At 34.8% G+C, this 16,734-nt stretch overlaps 1 protein-coding gene across 6 annotated transcripts in view; it reads right to left on the bottom strand.

Moving 5' to 3' along the window:
* LOC111057538 (ADAMTS-like protein 1) overlaps window positions 1-16,734 on the bottom strand; it is a 323,119-nt gene that overhangs the window by 37,556 nt on the left and 268,829 nt on the right. For all 6 annotated transcript variants that reach the window (XM_039421842.1, XM_039421841.1, XM_039421845.1 and 3 more), the window contains one exon: window positions 393-491. In XM_039421842.1, the coding sequence (XP_039277776.1) occupies window positions 393-491 (99 nt within the window). The remainder of the gene's footprint in view (window positions 1-392; window positions 492-16,734) is intronic.

Here is a 16,734-nt window from a genome sequence, read left to right as displayed (position 1 = left end):
CAACAGTGTTCTAGCTATAAAAATGAGCAATGCAGAAAAGTTAATGAGTAAGTTTAAATAGTATTGAAGATTTCCAAGCTGAATGGTCTTTGTCATGAGATAAGTAGATTTCAACACTATAAATGTATCTTTATAGGTGATAAAAGTGTGAAAATTTTCATTTTGCGTGCCGTACTTTCTTTAGTCTAATATTGCTTGGTAGGTCACTAGAAGATTTATAAATGCTATTCTAGCTCACAGGCTCATAAGTTTGGCGACCATTGTTCTATATCATCATTAGTTCAATAACCAATATCATATCATCATTTGACAATTCGACCAACTTCTGCAGCCTGCGTTTGTAATAAGAATAGTTTGGTTTTGTGGTGAAAAGTTGAAATGGAATGACTCACTTCTCCCCAATCACTGGTGACCCACGTGGGCGGACATGGAATGGGATTGCATGGCTCAATCGTGCGTGGCTTGTGCCCTCGACACATGTGGTCAGGAACCTGCAACAACATATCAATAAATATTTCAATACATTCAATTTGCATTGTGAGTACCAAATTCATCCCATTCATATAATTATGTATTCATGGGATCGATAAAATACAACAGGGAACAAGAAACTTACAAAAAAATAAAACTCCCTTTTCCCTAGCATTGATAATAAACTATAAACTTAGTCTATTAGGCTAGCTTCACACGCATTCGGTATCATTCGGTTCGGTTCGTTATCGGTTCGGTTCGGTTCGTTACCTACAAGTGGAGGTTGCGTGCTATATTTCCAAACTATCATTTCTGTGAATATTACTTTTTGAAGTACCTAATCAATGTATGGAACATCTTAGGGTGCTAAGTTAAATTACAGAGGCGGAGGCCTTCAATCAGTGTAGAAATTAGTGAAGGGAAAATAATGTAATAGAGTGAAAGAAATATTTGCAGCAAATCATAAGAATCAGTAACCCTTTTTACTAAACTTATACAGTGTAGTAAGTAGTATTTCATGAATGCGCTGTCATTCTAGATGATCAACAATATCACAGTTCCAGGATGACAGTAAATATAAACACATAGGGCCGGTTTCCGAGCTCGGGATTTAGCCAAGTCCTAGACTTTAAACAGCTGGAGTCAGAAAATTGGTTTTCCAAAACGGGGCGTAGCACTACCTCCGTAAACAAAGCCTTAAAGCATTCGTGTGACGTCAGCACAGGTAGGGCTCCTACACCAATAAAAATTCGTTGATCTAAGCTGATCTATATCAGCTAGTGTTTTTATTGGTGTAGGAACCCTACCTGTGCTGACGTCACACGAATGCACTACGGCTTTGCTTGTTTACGGAGGTAGTGGGCGTAGTCGCAGTCATTGTCATAGTCACGTTTGAATTAAATTTCTAAAAACTAGAAAATTGAACACAAAATAAAATAAGGAGAAAATAGTGTAAAGTTTCAGCTACTTTGAATTATTTAGGAATGTCTAATTTCGTCAAGGAAAAACGTTTCCAATTTATAGACGTAATGATAAAATAATAGCTACGACTACTGTTATAAAAGCTGCGACTACGCCCCGTTTTGGAAAGCCAATTTTCTGACTCCAGCTGTTTAAAGTCTAGGACTTAGCTAAATCCCGAGCTCGGAAACCGGCCCATAGTGTTCTATATATAGACGACATAGTATTATGTTTTGGATGATAGGCGTTGATGGATGGTTAGGTGGTCATATTGGTGTGAAGGGTAGCCCATTATCGAACATGATGTCTTAACCAAATTTTCCAAACCGTTGAGTTTCGCTGGGGCTTACATAACTTGAACCCTCTTAACACTCGGCTCAAGCCTATCCAAGATGCTACTAAACCCTTACCACACTGGTCTATTGAGTGAGTGAAGGATTGCAATAGAATCCAAATTACAATTCGTTTCATTGTAAACAGTGAGACAAATATGGGATTAAAGAATAGGGAAGAGAGGGTATGAATACAGAAAATATGAGCCTCCTGCTTATAATAGAAACTGAAATAACTAGAAACTCTACTGTACTTTCTATAGTGAGGTTCACGTTATAATGACAGTGTTTGATTAGCAGTGGTATTGATATCCTTGTCTTTCTAATTATTATTTATCTAATTATTATTATATTCATCTATCTAATTATTATTATTTATAATAAATGCATTCTCTATTTAATTCCATCCTTGTCTATCATTCAACAAAGCGGATAGTGCTATCTCTTTACTGTTGTAATCTGTTGTCAGATCAACTTTTAACAATGAAGAATTAATTAACAAAATATTACATTTTAATTATAAAAATTCATTATAAAATCAGTGAAAAATATAATTTCCTTCCAAATTAAATATATTTGATTATTTTAAACGAGAATGAACAGTTGATTTTAGATCAATAGAACTGTATTAGCTACAGTCTATAGAAGACATTGACAAGACAAAGGATCGGCAACGTTGTTCTCCTATCTCCTTTCTCCACTGCCATTATAACGTGAACCCCACTATAGTTCCAGAGTCTCTAATAAAAACTCTAGAAATATAATAAAATAAGAGCCTCCCAAGTTTCAAACTTGCTTATTGAAGGAAAATTGATTCGATAAAAGAATTCAGCTTAATGTCGGAAAGTCCGATAATCACATTCAAATACAGTTATTTTCTTTTTTTAACAATTATCATTGAAATGTTAAAAAAAGTTTTCGATCCCTTCATGAGTATTCATTTTCGATTCCCTATTCAATGATTAAATAGTTCATCCAACTTTTAGTAAACTATAAGTCCGGAAAAAATTATCATAGCTGAGTTTATTATTTAAGTTGGAATCAAAAGTTTTGGATCTCTAACTTTTGCGGTTCTGTTCAGAAATGAGTGAGTAAAGATTATAAAGAAGATCTAAAAACACCATTTATTTCAGTTGTGCAACTTTTTTGATGAGATTGGAATGATATCGGATATATAGAGCGCGTTTTTTCCAAGTGGAGAAGAACGTTTGCAGCGATTGAGTTACGGAAAGTCTTTCAGTGGGAGAGTGCTGAGTTGATTGCGATTTAAGTCGAGTAAACAAAGAAACTGATTGGTCTCAAAGCTAAGATTAGTGAAGAGCTAACGTCAGCGAGGGAAGTGCCATTCAACAGAGCCCCAAAGCACCAATTGAAAACGTATTCAACAGAATGATTGCTGATGAACTGAGCAAACTTTGCTAATTAACATTCGATGATTGAGACCGTCCAGTTTTCTTACTTTATTCAATTCGTGAACTTTTTAATTGATAGCGCCAAAACTTTGTAATATGGCTGAGTTTGCAATACCGGCGATGCTTTCTTATTCTTATAAGTTTAGCACTACCACTATTACTGCATCACATAATTATTTCAAGATTAAATGCATATTTAGGTTTAGGCGTGGTTACTTGACCAGATATCATTATAAGTTTTTCCACAGAATAGTTTTATTTCCATCCTCTACTAAATATGATAGCTTCATATTGGGTTAAACATAAATAGACTTTGTGGGCTCCGAAGCACCGGGAATTGATTTTGAAGTCACTAATTGGTAGATTTGTGGAGCTGGCTTCATATCTTGGAGTTCAATAACATATAAATGGTCAGTGATTGAGAATGAAGAATGAACGTTTCACTTGAGTCATATTTTGCAGGGTAATTTTAAAACTGGTGGGGGAAGAGGGAGGTTTAATTTTAATTTTACTGATGTCATGCATTAATAAATAAATAAATAAATATAATTTTATTGTCGCTCAACATTAAAATAGTTATGGACAACGTCAGAAATTATTGTTTAGCAAACATAGTCAACCTATATTATAACATGGAGGGTTAATGTAAGAAACACCAGTCAAAATAACATACACGTAAAATATTACATAGAAGAAATATAACATGAATACTAGAAATAATTGTATAAAATTTTCAAGAATAATTTGTTGAAATTCGAAAAACTCTTTCACACTATAAAAAGGATTTCTAATTAACCAGCTATGTAGCATATTTCTGAATAATTGAAATGTAGCTTCTATCCACTCATGTGGTAATTTATTAAACATTCTCATTCCAAAAACTTCATAGCTATCCTGAGATTTAGTCAGCCTACAGAAAGGTATTTCTATATTTCCGTTACTCCTAGTGTTGTGGGAATGTATATTTCTTCTTAGCAGATTATTAGGCAAGTTATTTTTCGTATATAGGAGACAAGTAAAAATATACAGGTTTATTACTGACAGTATACCTATTTGAGCGAATAACGGTACAATAATACAATTATTGACGCAAGTCAAATACATAGTCACATTGGTAAATTTCATTGTAAAAAATTTTATGATATTGAAATATTGAAATGACAAAAAAATAACTCAATTCGATGACAAGATGATAATAATCACATCATTTTAAAAATTTCACAATTCAAAAAGTTCCATTAAACTGTAGATGGATTTTTCAATCAGCCAGTCCTTCAACTTAATCTTCAACAAAACTTCAGAATCAATCTCAGATATAACAGGTGAAAGAGAGTTCAATATTTTCCAGCTCATATGATCAGGACTACCTTGGAAAAAAGATGTTCTATGAGCATCAAGTCTTAGAGCACTCCTAGACCTTGTGTTGTACCCGTGTATATCCAATCCTCTAGCCCAGGAAGCTCTATGTTTGAGTCCATGTAGTGCAGCCTCGAGTATGTATAGAAAGGGAAGGGGCAGAATCTTTGCACTTTGGAACAGTGGCCTGCACGGGGTTCTGGGAGGTTTCCCCAGCATCATCCTGACCACTCCCTTGAATACTCTGACAATTCCAGTTGATGAGCACCACAAGATCAAGCCGTATGTCAGTATAGTATATTTCACACCTAGAGCAGAAAATGAGATTTTTCCGGCTCGAAATCGGTTTTCAAGTCCGAGGCCGTAGGCCGAGAATGGTGCGAATGGTATTTTTCGCCACACTACAGGTATTGCTGACAAAATGAATAAAGAATACAAAATAAAGAATACTCGTTAAGTTATCATACCTATCTCTTGATTTTAGTGGTAGAAGATTTGCAGTCAGGATTTCTGATTCTTTTAAAATTTCACTTGGAATATCACGGGCATCGTCATATTCAAGCATTTTTGAAAATTCGGAATGTGCTAATCAACAATAACTAATTGAATAAAAATGGTTGCGAAGCGAATGCTGAATTAGTTTGATTCGAAACTCGAACTGAAATAATATTGCAACTTCAGATGAAGAATGTTGACACTAGCCCGATCTAGCGGATGACTTATTAACTGCGGACTTCCATGTTAGCGGCTAGAAAGATTACGTTTTCCGGTCTAGGCCGGAAAGAAACCTTTTTCTGACGTCAGACGAGAGTCATCTGCAAACAAGGTCTTTCAGATCTACGTAGGGACTGGAAAACAGCTGCTTTCTGTGCAGTGTGACGAAAAAGATTGAAAGTAGCCACTATGCCGAGAATACTAATTTTTTGTTCAGACTCGTCGTTAATCTTGAGATTGCAAAGAAAAGAAACCAAAGAAACATTGAAAAAAAAAAATTCAATTAGAACTTGATATTCCAAGAACAGTATCATTTTGTAAAAAATGTATCCGAAATAATCATCACATTCAACTATTGAATGACATAATTCATTCCATCTTTTATTATTGGAATTCAAAACTTTGTCAAGAAAATGAGCAAAACAGAAAACATCATCACTAAAATGTTTTTGTATTGGTCATCAACTAGGTAAAGTTTTCCCAGGGTTAGTGAAATTTTGGCATAAGCTTTTTCATATTGCAGATAATCTCAAACTATGGTGGCATTAAATTAAAAGACGTGTGAGAAAAATTCAGTTTTCGAAAAGGGGAGCAGAGCGGAAAGGTGAAGCTCAAACTGAGGTTTGAAGCATTGCATGTAAATCAGGTGTGGGAAAACAGGAGAAAGGAGATGATTAGTTAATATCAATAAATAGACTATTGAGTGCCATTTTAGTGCACTGAAAGCAGATTTTCACGTAGGATAAATGAACAAATAAATGCTTTTTCAACCAATAAAAATAAAGTACATTACAATTGAATTGGTAATGCAATTATAGGGATTTTATGGAAAGAAACCTATGCAGAAATAAAACAATCATGAAAAATGAATGTTGTGAATTTTTTGGACACAATGCCAATCATGAAAATGGGTTCTTGGGGCATAAGCACCTTCTGATTGCAGTGGATGAAGAGACTATAATAGCACAGAGGAAATCACTATAGGCTAATATGAGCTAGGGAAAAAGAACTCTTTTCTATCATCTGTATTAGTAGTGTAGTAGTGACGATCATGATAGCATAGACGGAATGCCATATCCATTAGGATGGGGATTAATTCACGAATAAGTTTTTCCACGAAAAAACATCTACAACTAGTACCATGAAAGAATATAGATTTGTTCTTAATGGTTATTTAAAATGCAATAATAAAGTTTTGACTCCATCAGAACAATGTTCTAGTATTGGTTCAATAGTAGCACTACAATTGTGCCCTGAATAACTTGTGGTAGGTCAGGGAAGGAACAAAGTTATCCAGCAAATGGCAATAATAAAAAATAATAGCGGATGAAGTGAGTTGTAAATTAACTCTTGTCAGGCTCAGCTCTACTAGTACGTTAGTGTAATAAAAAGTAAAGATATTCCATGTAATAGTCCACTTACAAAAATAAGAGTGTCTTAAACGAAAAACTTGTAAGCTGATAAAGAATTTGCGATTTCTAGTAGACTAGCAACTTCGGATTTCACTAAAGTCTGGTTTTCACTAGTAGATCAGTGGTCGAGTAACTGGATACTAACTCTACCGAGTTAACTCTACCGAGCTGACTCTACTCTACTTACTTGGTCGAGTTTTCACTACAATTGAGAATAGTAGGTAAAGTGTGTTGTCTAGTGATCAGAACTAACCTTAGAATGTCAATACTTTTTAAAAAATTAACACTTTAACACTTATTAACAATTTTTAATATATTTAAATAAATTAATACTTTTCAATAAATAACAATACTTCTTAAACTTGATAGCCTACGGCACGACTCTACTCTACTAGCTCGAGACTGTTTTCATTAGCATAGTAGTGGTAGAGTGAGAAGCGGTGGTGTGGGAAGGCAAGTGATAGATTACTATCCCAAGGTGCAATCCCACTCTACTCTACTAAAAACTAGTAATCTACCATGACTCTACTGTACCATGAACGTTTTCATTGGGAGAGTTCACAATATAGTTAGTACTTGCCCAGGGAGCTCTACCACTAACTCTACTAATGAAAACCAGGCTTAATAGTATTCAAGTGCAAAGCGCATTAATAAAAATTTATCTCTGAAAATACTCTTGTATAGATTTTTCACATTAATGCTAGAAGGAACGAGGGATGATGAGTTATATTTCATTGAATCTTAATCTATCAATATTTCCTTCTATCCCCTACAATACTAAATTCTTGAAGTCAATCCTTTTAAATATTGATATGTATTCATCATAAATCTCTTACAACTTCAATACTGTACAATATTGTAAGTGAATCATTTGTTTATAAGCGTACCTACAACAGTATGGAATCTGAATCAATATAAACAATCCTGAGATCCACTAGATTAATTCTTCTGAATTATAACACATCCTGATAATTATCTGGCCTAGAATCCTCTCATTTTCAAATAATGAGATGTTACTTTTCACATCGATGCTATTTCAATAATTTCCCACAACACATATCCAAACTTATTGATCTCACAGATCTTCTTCATACGAAAGCTTCAAATTTCTCAACTCCGCTCACATATTTTACATTGTGGAAAGTGGAGCATGTCGTGACTTTTATTCTCTTTCCGAAACTATAGATTTTCCATCCTCACCATGTTACTATAATATTTCTGAAACTTGGACGATTTCACCTCTGTAAGCAATACATTGAAAACTCTTCTTAGTACTTCGAGAGCTGTTCTTGTGAAAAGTGGAAATTCAATAACTCATTGGAAGCCATGGCCACCAGTCTTGAAGCAAATAATAGTATAACATTATCACTTCGAAACCTTTGAACTAAATTCCTCTGAAATACTGTTCTAAAGATTTTTCACATTAATGCTAGAAGGAACGAGGGATGATGAGTTATATTTCATTGAATCTTAATCTATCAATATTTCCTTCTATCCCCTACAATACTAAATTCTTGAAGTCAATCCTTTTAAATATTGATATGTATTCATCATAAATCTCTTACAACTTCAATACTGTACAATATTGTAAGTGAATCATTTGTTTATAAGCGTACCTACAACAGTATGGAATCTGAATCAATATAAACAATCCTGAGATCCACTAGATTAATTCTTCTGAATTATAAACACATCCTGATAATTATCTGGCCTAGAATCCTCTCATTTTCAAATAATGAGATGTTACTTTTCACATCGATGCTATTTCAATAATTTCCCACAACACATATCCAAACTTATTGATCTCACAGATCTTCTTCATACGAAAGCTTCAAATTTCTCAACTCCGCTCACATATTTTACATTGTGGAAAGTGGAGCATGTCGTGACTTTTATTCTCTTTCCGAAACTATAGATTTTCCATCCTCACCATGTTACTATAATATTTCTGAAACTTGGACGATTTCACCTCTGTAAGCGATACATTGAAAACTCTTCTTAGTACTTCGAGAGATGTTCTTGTGAAAAGTGGAAATTCAATAACTCATTTGAAGCCATGGCCACCAGTCTTGAAGCAAATAATAGTATAACATTATCACTTCGAAACCTTTGAACTAAATTCCTCTGAAATACTGTTCTAAACAATTGGATTGTCAATCTCATTCAGAAACTAGGAGTTTTATACGAGTGGGATTTTATTTGATACGTTGTAACGTAATGCAATTCTAATCTCAACTCTCAAAATGCCCAGGATAATAGCTTGGTTTACAATTCAAGGTGGTAAATTATTTCCAACATTTTCTATTTTGTCTTCAGATACTGTTTTTGGTGAGATGTTGTGATATTTATCCATGATGAAACACTGGGATATTTCTAGACAGCATCCCAGTGTTTCATCACTTTTTATTCTATTTATCAATATGTTTTTAAATTTTCCTAGTCCAATGAGATTCAATAAGAAACAAAAACTATACTTGAATAGAAATGCATTTTATGAGATTCATCAGCGATTAAATAACTCATTCAACTTCTTGTTACTTTACTCGCAATGCAGAAAATAAATATTTATGAAAATGACTTTGCTTTTGAGTCTCAATTTCAACGATGAAATCAAGATTTAAAACATACAGAAAATGCAATTTCTCATTGACTGAGCGAAGTGAGGTCTAAGATTCAAGTCGACGGTTTGGCATTTCTCTTAATGTTTAAATGTTTATATGTTGCGCATTTACGGCGAAACGCGGTAATAGATTTTCATGAGATTTGACAGGTATGTTCCTTTTTCAATTGCGCATCGACGTATATACAAGGTTTTTGGAAATTTTGCATTTCACGGATAATATAAAAGGAAAAAGGAGCCTCCTTCATACACCAATGTTAGAGTAAAAATCAGACTATAGAATTATTTATTGACCGAGCGAAGTGAGGTCTAAGATTCAAGTTGACGGTTTGGCATTTCTCTTAATGTTTAAATGTTTAAAATGTTTAAATGTTTTTATGTTTTTATGTTTTTATGTTTTTATGTTTTTATGTTTTTATGTTTTTATGTTTTTATGTTTTTATGTTTTTATGTTTTTATGTTTTTATGTTTTTATGTTTTTATGTTTTTATGTTTTTATGTTTATATGTTTATATGTTGCGCATTTACGGCGAAACGCGGTAATAGATTTTCATGAAATTTGACAGGTATGTTCCTTTTTAATTGCGCGTCGACATATATACAAGTTTTTGGAAATTTTGCATTTCACGGATAATATAAAAGGAAAAAGGAGCCTCCTTCATACGCCAATGTTAGAGTAAAAATCAGACTATAGAATTATATTTATTGACCGAGCGAAGTGAGGTCTAAGATTCAAGTCGACGGTTTGGCATTTCTCTTAATGTTTAAATGTTTAAATGTTTAAATGTTTAAATGTTTTTATGTTTATATGTTGCGCATTTACGGCGAAACGCGGTAATAGATTTTCATGAAATTTGACAGGTATGTTCCTTTTTAAATTGCGCGTCGACGTATATACAAGGTTTTTGGAAATTTTGCATTTCAAGGATAATATAAAAGGAAAAAGGAGCCTCCTTCATACGTCAATATTAGAGTGAAAATCAGACTATAGAATTATTCATCATAAATCAGCTGTCGAGATGACTATAAATTGCATGCCATGACGCATGCAATTCAATATCTCAATGTAACTTGGTAAAAATTAGCAGCTGTGTAGACTATAAATTGCATGCCTCATTGAATGCAATTTTTATGCACTATTAAATAGGATGCAAAGAACTTATAACAGCTCGTCTGGGCGCCTAGATGTCTTCTGGTTATCGCGCGCTAAATTCCGGAAAGCGTTATAATTATGATAATTAAATCTTGTGCAAGCATGATCTGATCAAATTATTATTATTATTAGCGTATGGCTTTGAATGGTGGGGAGACCCAAGGGTAGTTCCACCTCGCCGTATATAGTCCAAAGTTCCCTAATGGGAAACCGGACACTATGGTTATAGTGAGCACAATACTTTAAATTTACACTTTTCACTTCGGAATAAAGTTCATTTTGATGTTAAAAAGTCCAAACATATACAAAACTAAAACAAAACACAAAACCACTAAGCCAAATTTAGAAAATATCAAATTTAGATGATAAATTTAGAGCCGAAAATTTGTAGCACGTTACAATTTTGCCATGGCAATCTGATCAAATAAATAGTTAGTGTATCAGTGTGGATGTGCTTATGGTTTGGGACGTCGTTATAACTGCGCGAGGTCTACTGTTCACAGAACTACTAGTTCATCATAAATCAGCTGACAAGTGATTACACAGATGTGTGGAGAAGCCAGTCTATTGCTGTATTTCCATAAGGTCTACAGTTTCAATCAGGTACTTGTGGATGAGAATACTGCGTGAGGTCTACTGTTCACAGAACTACTAGTTATCTGTATAGTAGTTATCTCTACTAGTTAACTCTCTTTACATCTTTGTAACTCAGATCATCCACAAAATTTCACTCTCCCGTTAAACCAAACAAAAAATGTCTGAAAATGGGAAGAGTATTGAGGTTTGATGAGAGATGACACCCATATTCGAGAGAAATTAAATTTCAATCATGAAGCTCCCAATATTGTTGTAGTAGCGTAAGCAAGTGCTCCCTCAAAGGTGACTTCACTGTGGACCAATTCAAACACTCGGTTGATTGAAGCTGAAAGCCTAGTTCAAATTAGCATCCAAGTTCGCAGCTGTGTAACAAAACTTGTGTTCGCATCGTCTCTGTGTACGACAAGACAAATATTTCTTGTCGACCAATATGGTGCACGCTCTATATCAACAAACGGCGTTTTCGGGAGTGTCTATTGGCTGAGCGATGAGACCAGACTTTGACACGTTGCGGGTCGTGTCGTTGATGACGTATTGGTATTGCATTCTATTCGTCACGCCAGCCAGCATAAAACACGCCAACATTTCACCTGACGACTACTAATAATGTCAGCGCCGTCAAATAAGCTGCCGTTTAAAGCGGCGCGTCCAGATTGAGCAAACTGCGCCACTTCACTGACGTGAATCGCGTGCTGATGTCGGCAATTTTCACTTGGATGAATCGAGGGCCGCAGTTAATTGTGCTGTTCGCTGCTGTGATACTGGAAATTCCGTAACAAAACAATTGGCGATTGCCACTTAGATGTCTGAAATGAAGTTTGGGACGGATGATCTGAATTATTTCTTCATGACGTAGACAGTAAATAATAGATTAGAAAATACAGAATCAGTAACGAAGGGATTGAGATACTGATAATTCAGGTCCAAGTTATAATGGAAGTGGAGGAATGTAGGAGAACAGCGTTGCCGATTTCCTGCCTTTTATAAAAGATAGCTGATGCCGGTATTATATCGTATGTAATATTAACTGTCATTTATTGTTGGAAATAATGAATTATTGAATGAAAAAGACTAAGAAATTGTCAAAAAACCACTGATTTATTGATAATTAGAAGACCGGTTTCGGTTATTACACCATTGTCAATCTCTGATAAACTAAAACTAAATACAAGAGCAGCAGAATTTATACTAGTAGGCGAGTACTGCTATTGGTCGAGGGCATGAACGCCTGCCATTGGGCTAGCTAAACAGTCTCCTCCCACTCAACGGTGTGACAAAATGGCGGCTTAAGCAACAGAATCGCCATGATAATAAAAATTTACTTTCTGTACAAAATAAGAACTAAGAAAACAAGTGTGAAAGATAATAAAACAAATATGTAAATGGAAAAACTATTGACTAATGTATGCTTACAATTTTATGATAAAACTAAATTCGTAGTGTTGTATTGGTTGAAATGAATCTACTGGCTCCCAATATCAACTTCTCAACTACACAAAAAATAATGAATTATATTTAATTTGCCAAGAAAAACTATTTTTCAATGATTTCATAATACATTTTCATAATCAAGTATTCAAACTCGAAAAATATACATTATTTAAATATTGTTCATACTAACTTGCTTTTGCCCCCTGTGGGTTGGGGGAGCTTTGAGTCGAACATCGTACTCAAGAATGCGTTGAAAACCAGAATTCACCCACAGTATCCCTGCTTGTCGTAGAAGGTGACTAAAAGGGACCCCAAGGCAACTCCAGAAGTTGCCTTGCCTTCATACCCACGGGATCTGCCCCATCAGGGCAGTTTCGGAGGGGCAAAAAGAAAAACCCAAGAGACTGATTGATTGATTGATTGATTGATTGATTGATGAGACCAGAGATGGGTGAAACTCCAGGCACGAATGCGGGTCAAGAGGCTGAGTCGAGGGTAGCCAGGTTCCCTAGAGGTAATTTGGCAACCCCTTCTTCAGCGGAAGGACCTACAAAAAGACCAGGAGTGGAACTCACGTAGGTCACGAGTTTTGGATGGAGAGACCAAACCTCACCACTGCTCAAAGAAGGGCGGCCATTTAGGCAGAACTTCTTGGGAGAGGTGAGGCTTTTGACTCTGCGAAGTTTCGGAGGGAAAAACCCCAAGAGACCAGAGATGGGTGAAACTCAAGGCACAAATGTGGGTTAAGAGGCTGAGTCAAGGGTGGCCGGGCGCCCTAGGGGCAACTTGTCCGCCCCTTCCTTAGCGGAAGGACCTTCAAAGAAGGCCATCAGTGGAACTCATGGTCACGAGGACTAATCAGTTTGAAGAGACTGCCAAGCATATCACACTGGATTGCGACAAGCAACCAGGTGATGAATGGGATGTTAGTATAGTGAAAAACTCCTGGTTCTTGTAAAGGACACAGGTAAATTGGTTTGCCTAACTAACATACTACTTGGGAACACAATAAGCTTCGGTTGACGTGTGGGGTTCTTTGAACCTTTGGATCCTTGAATCAGTCCCTTCAAAAACAATAAACCATAAAACTTGCTTTTACTAGGCTTCAAGAAATAACATTCATCTTTGAAGAGGGGAATAATCCTGTTCGAAAGCGAAATTAAATTAATCATTTGAATTAATTTATCATTTAAATTCGAAATATGTTTATAAATTATATTCTCAAACTGTTAAAACACGATCTGGCAACGTTGCATAACAAGGTAAGGATAGTACTATCTGCTTTGTCGAGGGATAGACGAGGATAGCAACACCAGTGTTAATCAAATACTGCCATTATTACGTGGATCCCACTATAAAGTTGAATGAATTGAATTACAACCATGAAGCTCAAGCTTCTGTGGATTTTGTAAACTGGAAAAACATACTGATAAAATCTCGCTTGAAGAGGGAAAACTATAGATCTGTAGCTATTTGTCCGTGGAATATTATCCATAAACAAAATTAATTTCCCAACTTCTGTTGCATCTGTTCATCAAAATAAAAGCGAGAGGGGAGGGGAACGGCAGCGATTGTTTAGGGGGCAGAAATGAAAATTTAATTCAATTTTAGAAATAATTAATCTTATGAAAGCTGTCGGCCCCGCAAACAAGTCTCTGTCCCTGGATTCAGCACTTTTCAACAGTCGCTCAGATAAGTTATTGCGGAAAGTTGCAAGGAGAAGAACTCAAGTTAAGTGTAACAGCTTTCTTTCAAGAAAAATAAAAACAATACAATATCATTTCCATGGTTGAAAATAAGCTGCACGTGTTACTCACGAAGTTGGAATATGAAAATAATATAATAATTCAAAACCACAAACAATCGTGCATTACTGGTGATCTGTTAATTCTATTTCCTTCGCCATGATCCATTCTCAATCTCCTCTTCTCCCCAAAATGTAAACTCATTTTCAGACGGGGAGAAGAACATTCAATATAATTTAGAAAACCTGAGTTCTCGAATGGATTTATTCATTGATTAAATTATTGGACAATCCTGCATCTCAATTATACTGTAACCATTAAAATCATTCAAATATTGAATGAGTTAATTAGTTGATTCGGTTTGGTGATTAGATAAGTGAATAAATTAATTGTATGATGGATCACAGAGGGTTGTGTATGCGATGCCTCAATCTGAATGAATAGATATTAAACTTTGAAGTTGATCTAATTTGCAAATTTCAATTCTCAATAGCAAATATATCCCAGGAGTTTCACGAAATCTCATCCTCTTGACCTAATTTGCAAATTTCAATTCTCAATAGCAAATATAAATGGAACCCAGGAGTTTCACGAAATCTCATCCTCTTTCTAAATATATTATTCAGACTAAGCAACGATTTGTGATACTGGATTATCTAAGAGACATTTCGAAGAGTAAATTTGTTCAGTAATCAGTTGCTAAAGTCAATTTATTCTTGGAGGCACTCTTGTCTACAAGAATCTTGTTAGCAGTTGATCATGATTAGACAACTATGTTATTGATAAATTTATTCTACTCTGTCATTCCCATGGTCTCGGTATTGACCAGGCGAACCTTAAAAATTGTCCTGAGAGTAAATCTCCATTGACTAATTTCTAAATCATCCACGTAGATTCAAGACTTCGCTAATTTACGTAGCCATTTACTTCGTTAATAATATTCTTCACTCCGTAGTTGTTTACTCCGTTAATTAACGTTTGTTTATCTTATTCTGTTCGTTGATTTACTCTGTTATTTTATTTGGAACGAGTTTGTTCCAAATAATTAATACATAGGCTAGTCTGTAGTGGGGAAGAATAATCGTCAGGCCTCTATAACAAATGTGCTGGCATACATTTGAAGACAATCTGATTTACAACACAAACATTTCTACAAAACTAACAAACACAAAAGCGTATAATAGGCTACTCGTAGTTACTACATTCATGCGCGGAAAAATTGGCCCAGTCTGTATATGGGTTGCAACGATAACTTATAGAGCATTGTTAGTTGGTGAATGGAATTATTAGGTCCATTGTGCTGCAGGCACTGTTCAATCTTCATTTAAACGTTTTATCAGACCGGCCAGGGCCATGGCACTCATCCAAAACAGCGAAAAACACCACTACCGTTTCGTCGGCATTCAAATTGCTAATGAAGCCACCATATTTCATAATCATTACGGGGTTGTAACTTTTTTCAATTTCATCTCCAACTTTTTGAAAGAGCTTTTCACAACATATACTTGACAGACTTTGACGACTACAGATCAGTGTAAATCGCACAATAAAGAAGTCAAGCATTTTTCTATTTTACTTATACTCAAAAAAGATAAAGATGATAATTATTTCGCAGGACTTTAAAAGTAAAATCAATAATATTGATTAAATACTCTGAATTTGTTCATATTCATTGACCAAACGAAGTGAGGTCTAAGATTCAAGTCGACGGTTTGGCATTTCTCTTAATGTTTAAATGTTTATATGTTTATATATTCATATGTTGCGCATTTACGGCGAAACGCGGTAATAGATTCTCATGAAATTTGACAGGTATGTTCCTTTTTAGATTGCGCGTCGACGTATATACAAGGTTTTTGGAAATTTTGCATTTCAAGGATAATATAAAAAGAAAAAGGAGCCTCCTTCATACGCCAATATTAGAGTAAAAATCAGACTATAGAATTATTCATCATAAATCAGCTGACAAGTGATTACACAGATGTGTGGAGAAGCCAGTCTATTACTGTATTTGTATAAGGTCCATAGTTTCAATCAAAGACATTAAAGAGGTATGCATCTTTAAGCTGGGTTTACACCAAAGTTATTAACAAAATGGTTATAACTTAATCCTTATAGATTCTATTAGATTGAACGGAAGTTGACAAACACATATGTTCATCATGTGTATGATAATTTATGTTGAATCTAATATAATTTGAAAGGATTGAGTTATTAACATTTTTTTAATAAATTTGGTCTAATCGCAGCTTTAAGGTCTTTGGTTTCAATATTTTGCTTTGCAGTCATGGTATTATTATGCGTGCCCATCAGTATCAATATTCTCACATTCGAAAAAACTAATTTAATAGGTGAATAAAAATAAACAAATGAACCAAATAATGCTGGAGAAATTATAATATTTTTGATTCTAAAAAATTAATTTTCATCAGAGAGAAAGATCATCACGGAACTGGATGAATTACATCATATGAAATACAAATTCAAACGTGAACTGAGTTTGTTAACATTTAAAAAAGTTGACATCTGGT

The sequence above is a fragment of the Nilaparvata lugens genome, chromosome 2 (genome assembly GCF_014356525.2).
Source record: "Nilaparvata lugens isolate BPH chromosome 2, ASM1435652v1, whole genome shotgun sequence".
Taxonomy (NCBI): Eukaryota; Metazoa; Arthropoda; class Insecta; order Hemiptera; family Delphacidae; genus Nilaparvata; species Nilaparvata lugens.
The sequence above is the reverse complement of the archived record's forward strand: the minus strand, read 5'-3'. Positions and strand labels throughout refer to the sequence as shown.